Raw genomic sequence first — 12,781 nt, 5'->3', positions numbered from 1 at the left:
AACATTTTGACATTAAACATTTGTGTGTGTGTATGTGTGCATGTGTGTGTGTGTGTGTGTGTGTGTGTGTGCAGGAGGCCGCCGGCGAGCGGCAATCGATCTTACAGTGGGGGGGGGCGATGACGTACGGCGACGGGGGCGGCGGGCCGGGGGCGTACGGGGGCGGCGACGACGACAGCGAAGGGGGCAGCGACGACGGCGACGGGCGCGGGGTGCGACGAAGATGATAACTGAAAATTTTCGTAAGTGCTGGTTATATAGGGGAGACCTTTAGTACCGGTTCGAGACAGGAACTGGTACTAAAGGTTAAATTTGGCCAGGCGAAGGGGCGGGAAGCGACCCCCTTAAGTACCGGTTCGTGGCTCCACCTGGTACTATGTTGGGGAACGTAGTAATTTCAAAAAATTTCCTACGCAAGATCATGGTGATGGCATAGCAACGAGAGGGGAGAGTGTTGTCCACGTACCCTCGTAGACCGTAAGCGGAAGCGTTATGACAACGCGGTTGATGTAGTCGTACGTCTTCACGATCCGACCGATCCAAGTACCGAACGTACGGCACCTCCGAGTTCAGCACACGTTCAGCTCGATGAGGATCCCCGGGCTCCGATCCAGCAAAGCTTCGGGGATGAGTTCCGTCAGCACGGCGGCGTGGTGACGATGATGATGTTTCACGGGCGCAGGGCTTCACCTAAACTCTGCGACGATATGACCGGGGTGGAATATGGTGGAGGGGGGCACCGCACACGGCTAAGGAACGATCCGTAGATCAACTTGTGTGTCTATGGGGTGCCCCCCCGCCCCCGTATATAAAGGAGCCAGGGGGGCGGAGGCGGCCGGCCAAGGAGGGCGCGCCAAGGGGGGAGTCCTACTCCCACCGGGAGTAGGACTCCCTTCTTTCCTAGTTGGAATAGGAGAAGGGGGGAAGAGGAGGAAGAGGGGAAGGAAGGGGGGGGGGGGCGCCGCCCCCCTTCCCTTGTCCTATTCGGACTAGGAAGGGGAGGGGCGCGCGGCCCCCTCCTGCCTCCTTCCCTCTTCTCTCCCGAGGCCCATGTAGGCCCAATAACCCCCTGGGGGATTCCGGTAACCTCCCGGTGCTCCGGTAAAATGACGATTTCACCCGGAACGATTCCGATGTCCAAACATAGGCTTCCAATATATCAATCTTTATGTCTCGGCCATTTCGGGACTCCTCGTCATGTCCGTGATCACATCCGGGACTCCGAACAAACTTCGGTACATCAAAACTTATAAACTCATAATAAAACTATCATCATAACTTTAAGCGTGCGGACCCTACGGGTTCGAGAACTATGTAGACATGACCTAGAACTATTCTCGGTCAATAAGCAATAGCGGAACCTGGATGCCATATTGGTTCCTACATATTCTACGAAGATCTTTATCGGTCAAACCGCATAACAACATACGTTGTTCCTTTTGTCATCGGTATGTTACTTGCCTGAGATTCGATCGTCGGTATCCAATACCTAGTTCAATCTCGTTATCGGCAAGTCTCTTTACTCGTTACGTAATACATCATCTCGTAACTAACTCATTAGCTACATTGCTTGCAAGGCTTATAGTGATGTGCATTACCGAGAGGGCCCAGAGATACCTCTCCGACAATCGGAGTGACAAAACCTAATCTCGAAATACGCCAACCCAACATGTACCTTTGGAGACACCTGTAGTACTCCTTTATAATCACCCAGTTACGTTGTGACGTTTGGTAGCACCCAAAGTGTTCCTCCGGTAAACGGGAGTTGCATAATCTCATAGTTACAGGAACATGTATAAGTCATGAAGAAAGCTATAGCAATTTACTAAACGAGCAAGTGCTAGGCTAACGGAATGGGTCATTTCAATCACATCATTCTCCTAATGATGTGATCCCATTAATCAAATAACAACACATGTCTATGGTTAGGAAACATAACCATCTTTGATTAATGAGCTAGTCAAGTAGAGGCATACTAGTGACTATATGTTTGTCTATGTATTCACACATGTATCATGTTTCTGGTTAATACAATTCTAGCATGAATAATAAACATTTATCATGAAATAAGGAAATAAATAATAACTTTATTATTGCCTCTAGGGCATATTTCCTTCAGTCTCCCACTTGCACTAGAGTCAATAATCTAGTTCACATCATCATGTGATTTAACACCAATATTCACATCTGTATGTGATTAATACCCATAGTTCACATCGTCATGTGATCAACACCCAAAATGTTTACTAGAGTCAATAATCTAGTTCACATCGCTATGTGATTAACACCCAAAGAGTACTAAGGTATGATCATGTTTTGCTCGTGAGAGAAGTTTAGTCAACGGGTCTGTCATATTACAGAGTCGTATGTATTTTGCAAATATTCTATGTCTAAATGCTTTGCACGGAGCTACTCTAGCTAATTGCTCCCACTTTCAATATGTATCCAGATTGAGACTTAGAGTCATCTGGATCGGTGTAAAAGCTTGCATTGATGTAACTTTTTACGACGAACTCTTTTATCACCTCCATAATCGAGAAACAAATCCTTATTCTACTAAGGATAATTTTGACCAATGTCCAGTGATCTACTCCTAGATCACTATTGTACCCCCTTGCCAAACCAGGGCAGAGTATACAATAGGTCTGGTCCATAGCATGGCATACTTTTATAGAACCTATGACTGATGCATAGGGAATGACTTTCATTCTCTTTCTATTTTCTGCCGTGGTCGGGTCTTGAGTCTTACTCAATTTCACACATTTGCAACACATGCAAGAACTCTTTCTTTGACTGTTCCATTTTGAACTATTTCAAAATCTTGACAAGGTATGTACTTATTGAAAAACTTATCAAGCGTCTTGATCTATCTCAATAGATCTTGATGCTCAATATGTAAGTAGTTTTACTGAGGTCCTTCTTTGAAAACTCCTTTCAAATACTCCTTTATGCTTTGCAGAATAATTCTACATTATTTCCGATCAACAATATGTCATTCACATATACTTATCAGAAATGCTGTAGTGCTCCCACTCACTTTCTTGTAAATACAGGCTTCTCCAAAAGTCTGTATAAAACCATATGCTTTGATCACACTATCAAATCGTTTATTCCAACTCCGAGATGCTTGCACCAGTCCATAGATGGATCGCTGAAGCTTGCACATTTTTTTAGCTCCTTTAGGATTGACAAAAATTTTTGGTTGCATTATATACAACTCTTCCTTAAGAAAACCATTAAGGAATGCAGTTTTGACATTCATTTGCCAGATTTCATAAAATGTGGCAATTGCTAACATGATTCGGACAGACTTAAGCATCGCTACAGTTGAGAAAATCTCATTGTAGTCAACACCTTGAACTTGTCGAAAACCTTTTTTGCGACAAGTCGAGCTTTGTAGATAGTATCACTACTATCAGTGTCCGTCTTCCTCTTGATGATCCATTTATTTAACATGGCTTGCTGATCATCGAGCAAGTTAATCAAAGTCCATACTTTGTTCTCATACATGGATCCTATCTCAGATTTCATGGCCTCAAGCCATTTCGCGGAATCTGGGCTCATCATCTCTTCCTCATAGTTCGTAGGTTCAGCATGGCCTAGTAACATGACTTCTAGAATAGGATTACCATACCACATTGGTACGGATCTTATTTTGGAAGACCTATGAGGTTCGGTAGTAACTTGATCTGAAGCTTCATGATCATCATCATTAGCTTCCTCACTGATTGGTGTAGGAATCACAGGAACTGATTTCTGTGATGAACTACTTTCCAATTCGGGAGAAGGTACAATTACCTTATCAAGCTCTACTTTCCTCCCACTCACTTCTTTCGAGAGAAACTTCTTCTCTAGAAAGGATCCATCTTAGCAATGAATGTTTTGCCTTTAGATCTGTGATAGAAGGTGTACCCAACAGTTTCCTTTGGGTATTCTATGAAGACGCACTTCTCCGATTTGGGTTCGAGCTTATCAGGTTGAAAACCTTTTTCATATAAGCATCGCAACTCCAAACTTTAAGAAACGACAGCTTAGGTTTACTGCTAAACCATAGTCCATACGGTGTCGTCTCAACGTATTTAGATGGTGCCCTATTTAAACATGAATGTAGCTGTCTCTAATGCATAACCCCAAAACGATAGTGGTAAACCGATAAGAGACATCATAGATCGCACCATATCTAGTAAAGTACGATTACGATGTTCAGACACACCATTACATTGTGGTGTTCCAGGTGGCGTGAGTTGCGAAACTATTTCACATTGTTTCAAATGAAGACCAAACTCGTAACTCAAAAATTCATCTCCACAATCAGATCGTAGAAACTTTATTTTCTTGTTACGATGATTTTCCACTTCACTCTGAAATTCTTTGAACTTTTCAAATGTTTCAGACTTATGTTTCATCAAGTAGATATACCCATATCTGCTCAAATCATCTGTGAAGGTCAGAAAATAACGATACACGCCGCGAGCCTTAACACTCATTGGATCGCATATATCGGTATGTATTATTTCCAATAAGTCAGAAACTCGTTCCATTGTTCCGGGGAACGGAGTTTTAGTCATCTTGCCCAAAAGGCACGGTTTGCAAGCATCAAATGATTCATAACCAAGTGATTCCGAAAATCCATCTTTTATGGAGTTTCTTGATGCGCTTTACACTGATATGACCCAAACGGCAGTGCCACAAATAAGTTGCACTATCATTATTAACTTTGCATCTTTCGGCATCAATATTATGAATATGTGTATCACTACGATCGAGATCCAACAAACTATTTTCATTGGGTGTATGACCATTGAAGGTTTTATTCATGTAAACAGAACAACAATTATTCTCTGACTTTAAATGAATAACCGTATTGCAATAAACATGATCAAATCATATTCATGCTCAACGCAAAAGCCAAATAACATTTATTTAGATTTAACACTAATCCCAAAAGTATAGGGAGTGTGTGATGATGATCATATCAATCTTGGAACTACTTCCAACACTCATCGTCACTTCCCCTTCAACTAGTCTCTGTTTATTCTGTAACTCCTGTTTCGAGTTACTAATCTTAGCAACCGAACGAGTATCAAATACTCAGGGGCTACTATAAACACTAGTAAGGCACACATCAATAACCTGTATATCAAATATACTCTTGTTCACTTTGCCATCCTTCTTATCCGCCAAATATTCAGGGCATTTCCGCTTCCAGTGACCATTTCCTTTGCAGTAGAAGCACTTAGTTTCAGGCTTTGGTCCAGCTTTGGGCTTCTTCGCGGGAGTGACAACTTGTTTGCCATTCTACTTGAAGTTTCCCTTTCTTTCCCTTTGCCCTTTTATTGAAACTAGTGGTCTTGTCAATCATCAACACTTGATGCTCTTTCATGATTTCTACCTTCGTTGATTTCAACATCATGAAGAGCTCGGGAATCTTTTTCGTCATCCCTTGCATACTATAGTTCATCACGAAGTTCTAGTAACTTAGTGATGGTGACTAGAGAATTCTGTCAATCACTATCTTATCTGGAAGATTAACTCCCACTTGATTCAAGCGATTGAAGTACCCAGACAATCTGAGAACATGCTCACTAGTTGAGCGATTCTCCTCCATCTTTTAGCTATAGAACTTGTTGGAGACTTCATATCTCTCAACTCGGGTATTTGCTTGAAATATTAACTTCAATTCCTGGCACATCTCATATGGTACATGACGTTCAAAACGTTTTTGAAGTCCCGATTCTAAGCCGTTAAGCATGGTGCACTAAACTATCAAGTAGTCATCATATTGAGCTAGCCAAACGTTCATAACGTATGCATCTGCTCCTGCAATACGTCTGTCACCTAGCGGTGCATTAAGGACATAATTCTTCTGTGCAGCAATGAGGATAAACCTCAGATCACGGATCCAATCCGCAACATTGCTACTAACATTTTTCAATACAATTTTCTCTAGGAACACGTATAAAAACATAGGGAAGCAAAAACATAGGGAAGCAACAACGCGAGCTATTGATCTACAACATAATTTGCAAAATACTACCAGGACTAAGTTCATGATAAATTTAAGTTCAATTAATCATATTACTTAAGAACTCCCACTTAGATAGACATCCCTCTAATCTTCTAAGTGATTACGTGATCCATATTAACTACACCATGTCTGATCGTCACGTGAGATGGAGTAGTTTCAACGGTGAACATCAATATGTTGATCATATCTACTATATGATTCACGCTCGACCTTTCGGTCTCCGTGTTCCGAGGCCATATCTGTATATGCTAGGCTCGTCAAGTATGACCTGAGTATTCCGCGTGTGCAACTGTTTTGCATCCGTTGTATTTGAACGTAGAGCCTATCACACCCGATCATCATGTGGTGTCTCAGCACGAAGAACTTTCGCAACGGTGCATACTCAGGGAGAACACTTCATGATTATTAGTGAGAGATTATCTTAAAATGCTACCGTCAATCAAAGCAAGATAAGATGCATAAAGGATAAACATCACATGCAATCAATATAAGTGATATGATATGGCCATCATCATCTTGTGCTTGTGATCTCCATCTTCGAAGCACCATCGTGATCACCATCGTCACCGGCGCGACACCTTGATCTCCATCATAGCATCGTTGTCGTTACGCCATGTATTGCTTCTACGACTATCGCTACCGCTTAGTGATAAAGTAAAGCATTACATCGTGATTGCATTGCATACAATAAAGCGACAACCATATGGCTCCTGCCAGTTGCCGATAACTTGGTTACAAAACATGATCATCTCATACAATAAAATTTAGTATCATGCCTTGACCATATCACATCACAACATGCCCTGCAAAAACAAGTTAGACGTCCTCTACTTTGTTGTTGCAAGTTTTACGTGGCTACTACGGGCTTAAGTAAGAACCAATCTCGCCTACGCATCAAAACCACAACGATAGTTTGTCAATTTGACTCCGTTTTAACCTTCGCAAGGACCGGGCGTAGCCACACTCGGTTCAACTAAAGTTGGAGAGACTCTCTCCCGCAAGCCACCTATGTGCAAAGCACGTCGGGGGAACCGGTCTCGCGTAAGCGTACGCGTAATGTCGGTCCGGGTCGTCTCGTCCAACAATACCGCCGAACCAAAGTATGACATGCTGGTAGGCAGTATGACTTATATCGCCCACAACTTACTTGTGTTCTACTCGTGCATATACCATCAAACCCTAAAACCTAGGCTCGGATGCCACTGTTGGGGAACGTAGTAATTTCAAAAAATTTCCTACGCAAGATCATGCTGATGGCATAGCAACGAGAGGGGAGAGTGTTGTCCACATACCCTCGTAGACCGTAAGCGGAAGCGTTATGACAACGCGGTTGATGTAGTCGTACGTCTTCACGATCCGACCGATCCAAGTACCGAACATACGGCACCTCCAAGTTCAGCACACGTTCAGCTCGATGACGATCCCCGGGCTCCGATCCAGCAAAGCTTCGGGGATGAGTTCCGTCAGCACGACGGCGTGGTGACGATGATGATGTTTCACCGGCGCAGGGCGTCACCTAAACTCTGCGACGATATGACCGAGGTGGAATATGGTGGAGGGGGGGCACCGCACACGGCTAAGGAACGATCCGTAGATCAACTTGTGTGTCTATGGGGTGCCCTCCCGCCCCCGTATATAAAGGAGCCAGGGGGGAGGAGGTGGCCGGCCAAGGAGGGCGCGCCAAGGGGGAGTCCTACTCCCACCGGGAGTAGGACTCCCTTCTTTCCTAGTTAGAATAGGAGAAGGGGGAAAGAGGAGGAAGAGGGGAAGGAAGGGGGGGGGGGGCGCCGCCCCCCTTCCCTTGTCCTATTCGGACTAGGAAGGGGAGGGGCACGCGGCCCCCTCCTGCCTCCTTCCCTCTTCTCTCCCGAGGCCCATGTAGGCCCAATAACCCCCCGGGGGGTTCCGGTAACCTCCCGGTGCTCCGGTAAAATGCTGATTTCACCCGAAACGGTTCGATGTCCAAACATAGGCTTCCAATATATCAATCTTTATGTCTCGACCATTTCAAGACTCCTCGTCATGTCCGTGATCACATTCGCGACTCCGAACAAACTTCGGTACATCAAAACTTATAAACTCATAATAAAACTGTCATCATAACTTTAAGCGTGCGGACCCTACGGGTTCGAGAACTATGTAGACATGATCTAGAACTATTCTCGGTAAATAACCAATAGCGGAACCTGGATGCCCATATTGGTTCCTACATATTCTACGAAGATCTTTATCGGTCAAACCGCATAACAACATACGTTGTTCCCTTTGTCATCGGTATGTTACTTGCCTGAGATTCGATCGTCGGTATCCAATACCTAGTTCAATCTCGTTACCAGAAAGTCTCTTTACTCGTTACGTAATACATCATCTCGTAACTAACTCATTAGCTACATTGCTTGCAAGGCTTATAGTGATGTGCGTTACCGAGAGGGCCTAGAGATACCTCTCCGACAATCGGAGTGACAAAACCTAATCTCGAAATACGCCAACCCAACATGTACCTTTGGAGACACCTGTAGTACTCCTTTATAATCACCCAGTTACGTTGTGATGTTTGGTAGCACCCAAAGTGTTCCTCCGGTAAATGGGAGTTGCATAATCTCATAGTTACAAGAACATGTATAAGTCATGAAGAAAGCAATAGCAATTTACTAAACGATCAAGTGCTAGGCTAACGGAATGGGTCATGTCAATCACATCATTCTCCTAATGATGTGATCCCATTAATCAAATAACAACACATGTCTATGGTTACGAAACATAACCATCTTTGATTAATGAGCTAGTCAAGTAGAGGCATACTAGTGACTATATGTTTGTCTATGTATTCACACATGTATCATGTTTCCGGTTAATACAATTCTAGCATGAATAATAAACATTTATCATGAAATAAGGAAATAAATAATAACTTTATTATTGCCTCTAGGGCATATTTCCTTCATACTAAAGGCCACCCTTTAGTACCGGTTTGTGCCACGAACCGGTACTAAAAGGGGTGCGCTCCCGTTACGCGGTGCTCATTGTTTAGTCCCACCTCGCCGTGCGAAGGGCAGCCGCACTGGTTTTTAAACCCAGCCGCGGCTACTCCTTTGAGCTCCTCTATAATGCAGGCCTCTGGGCCTAACTTTGTCGCACTGCCCTGTGAGCCTGCTGGGCCTTATGGGCCTGCATATGCACGCCCAAGGCCGGGCAGGCCCACTCGACAGCGCGGAAGTAATTTTTTTTATATATTTTCTTCTATTTATTTGTGAGTAGTTTCTTGCTGTATTTAGAGTTTCTTATATTTAATATTAGTGTGTTTTATCATTATATTCATATTTGTAGTGATTTTTCAGTTCATTTTGTACTGCTTTTCACTTTCACGGTGATTTAGCTCTGAAAACAAATCAGTAAATGCATTGAAAATAGCAAATTATGTCAGAAAGGGTTTAAAGTTGATAACGTGGATTTGAATTGTGCATCTGAATGCAAAAAAAGTCCGGAGTTGTACTAAGTTATTAAAATATTGAATAGCCAGTGTAACAGATGAGTTTTCGTCCGAAACACTGATACTTCCTAAGAGATTGTCCAGTTTATACAGGAAGTGCATCCAATTTTTGCCGTAACCCTCTCTACTTTGTTGCACATGCTATGCGGGTGAAATGATGATACCTTGCCAAGTTTCAACCTTTTTAGAGTTCATTTTGTACTACTTTTCACTTTCACGGTGATTTAGCTCTGAAAACAAATCAGTAAATGCATCGAAAATAGAAAATTATGTCAGAAAGGGTTGAAAGTTCATGACGTGGATTTGAATCGTGCATGTGAACGCAAAAAAGTACGGAGTTGTACTAAGTTATTAAAATATTGAATAGCCGGTGTAACAGATGAGTTTTCGTCCGAAACCCTAATATACTTCCTAAGAGATTGTCCAGTTCGAACCGGCTCTTGTGTAATGTAAAAATATAAATAAAATACATTGATCAGTACCGCCTTTCAGCCAAAATGCGCTACTGCTACAGAGAAATACATCAAAAATATATTGATCATCAATGATCTTTTTGTGTACAATCTAAATTGTCAATGTGAGTCCTCTCTGGTAGGAACCAGAGAAGACTCATATTGCGGCCACAAATTCTGCACATAGAGTTCAATGAGGACCAATTGGTTGTGATAGTTTGAGAAGTGACATATTTAAGGTGGTAAAAACTCTGTTAGTGGAGCGAGGTGGGACTAAAAAACCGTTGTGAACTAGAAACCTCTAGTACCGGTTTGTGGCACGAACCGGTACTAAAGATGCGGGTGGGCCCCAGCCCGACCACAGCCTGCAACAGCCACTTCAGTACCGGTTCGTGCCACGAACATTTGTGGCACGAAGGATCGCCACGAACCGGTACTAATGATCTCTGCCCCTAGCTGTTTGGACCGGCACTAATGATCACATTAGTGCCAGTTTTGTTACAAACCGGGACTAATGTGCTTCACATTAGGCCCTTTTTCTACTAGTGATCACTCCATAACTAATACTTCCGGAGATCACGTGACTCTCGGTTATTGGCTTCACGCCAGGCTAGTTGCTTCCTTAAGAATAGGAAGCAGATGTTGCATCCAAAATTATTTTAATTTGCTTCCAGGAGTTTCATGTGACTTTGCTCCAACATCAAAGAGATTTTCTTCCAATCTACTGTGAAATTGAACTTGCTTCCACGGCGAGCCAAACTTCGTACAATCATTTTTTTCTACCTAACAGAAGAAACAGTTCAATCGAATAGAAGACTAATAGAACCAAATAAGACCTTCTTTCATACAAAATGACCATTATCATGAGTGCAGGTAACACATGCTTTACACATATTAGGACGGGATTTCCAAGAAATACAAATGTGCTCAATTTCCTTTGAACATATAAAAATCATGCAAAACAATGCTTCATAATCCACAATCATTTCTCTCTCCATGAAGTGTTATGAATAGTGTGCTTTCTTTATTTATCATATATGATTCCATGTATATGGTTCCAGGTTTGGGGTTTACTAGCAATTTAATTGCTTTGTACATAGTATATACACTTCATGACTACTATGTCGCACTGCCGCAATGGAATCTGCGGAATTAGGTGAGGATTATGCGCGGACGTTGCGGGGCTGAGCTCCATGCCGATTGTGTTTTTATTTCCTTAATTACAAAAATACAATTCTGGGGCGTTGGATTTCATTTACATCGACGATACAGGAATGGTCTGACGCTGGAGTCTTACCAGACTATAGATACAAAGCGTTTCCCTAGTATAAATAGTTTAGTTTTCTCCAACTAGTACAAGTCTGCCAGTTTTCCATTGGAGTTTGTATTAATAGGTAAAACGTTTTGATAATAGGATATGTGGACATTAAGAGACAATTTTTAATCGTTAGAAATCATCAACGACCACAATATTGTGTAATTGTAGGCTCCGATAAAGGTACTAACAACTACATAACTTTTCGGTCGCTATTTTTGTAGTGACAAAATTGTATTTTGTCATCAAAACTAAGAGAATAACGACCACAATGTACATACGAGGATCACTCGAGAGGGAAAAAATGAAACTATAATTTTACCTGGCCTAATCTAACATACCTCTCTGAAGCTGGCTTGTTCTCTGCAATTGCGCTACTAAATGCAAAAATATTCCACGATAAAAAGAGAGTCATTAGGTATGTCCTCTGCACCCACGGTGCTGGTGGTGACCTTGTCGCTACCTGTTGGGAATGTTGCATGTGTCGTGGTTCTAAGCCTGACAGTAGAGTAGGGGTAGGTATGGAGAGGCAAGATCCTAGCTATGGAGTAGTTGTATACGCAAGGGAGTTACGAGTTCGGGCCCTTCTCGGAGGAAGTAACAGCCCTACGTCTCGTAGCCCGGAGGCGGTCGACTGGATTATATGTGTATGAGTTACAGAGGTGCGAACCCTTCTGCCTGTGGAGGGGGGTGGCTTATATAGAGTGCGTCAGGACCCCAGCCAGCCCACGTAGCGGAGGGTTCAATGTACATAAAGGCCTGGCATTACTGGTAACGTCTTACATAAAGTGATATCATGGCCATAAAGACTACTTAATAATAGACCGTTTGGATGCAGAGTGACCCTAGATCTCCTGGTGGTCGAGTGAGTCTTCATGGTCGAGTGTCTTCAAGTCCGTCGAGTGGAATCCTTCCAGGTCGACTGAAAGACAGTTTCTTCTGGATATGTCCTTGGGGAGGGTACCTTGGACAGGTCCATGACCCTACCCTAGGTACATGGCTTCATCATTAGCCCCCGAATGGATCGAGATTTGAGTGAGGAAGGAGTTGAGAATTCTTCCGACCTGCTTTTCGTGCTGCGAGAGTGTCTTACTCTGGACCAATGACTTTTTATTGATGGTGTCAACTTCCCTTTCAGTCGCCTTGATCCATTCTTTGCATCTGCCGAGTGAACTTTACAAACTTGGAGATTTTCGGGCGACGGATCGGAGGTAATCTGCTGTCTGACAAGTTGCTTTGCTATTCGCGGATTTGACGGGATCCGAATTTCGGGAAGCGCGCGAAGCGGAGGAGGCCGCGGTACTCGGATGGGATAAGGAAAAGACGCCTCGATCTCCGCGCCATCTTTTTCGCCACGTATCGCGCGCGCCTGTTGCGGGATTCGACAGGATCGTCCGAGCCTACCAGTCAGCAACTCGGAAGAGACTTCATATAAGGCGCCGGACGGGGGTTTTTCGAATAGTGCGCCCTCATTCCCCTCTCCCTCTTCCTCGAAC

At 43.3% G+C, this 12,781-nt stretch overlaps 1 protein-coding gene across 1 annotated transcript in view; it reads left to right on the top strand.

Moving 5' to 3' along the window:
- Positions 1 to 119: 119 nt before the first annotated feature.
- LOC119284444 (putative disease resistance protein RGA3) overlaps positions 120 to 12,781 on the top strand; it is a 29,063-nt gene continuing 16,401 nt past the window's right edge. The window contains exon 1 of the mRNA XM_037563564.1: positions 120 to 212. Coding sequence (XP_037419461.1) covers positions 120 to 212 — 93 coding nt within the window. The remainder of the gene's footprint in view (positions 213 to 12,781) is intronic.

This window comes from Triticum dicoccoides, chromosome 4A (assembly GCF_002162155.2).
Source record: "Triticum dicoccoides isolate Atlit2015 ecotype Zavitan chromosome 4A, WEW_v2.0, whole genome shotgun sequence".
In the NCBI taxonomy this organism is placed as follows: domain Eukaryota; kingdom Viridiplantae; phylum Streptophyta; class Magnoliopsida; order Poales; family Poaceae; genus Triticum; species Triticum dicoccoides.
Note: the sequence above shows the minus strand (reverse complement) of the source record. Positions and strands in the feature narration are given on the sequence as shown.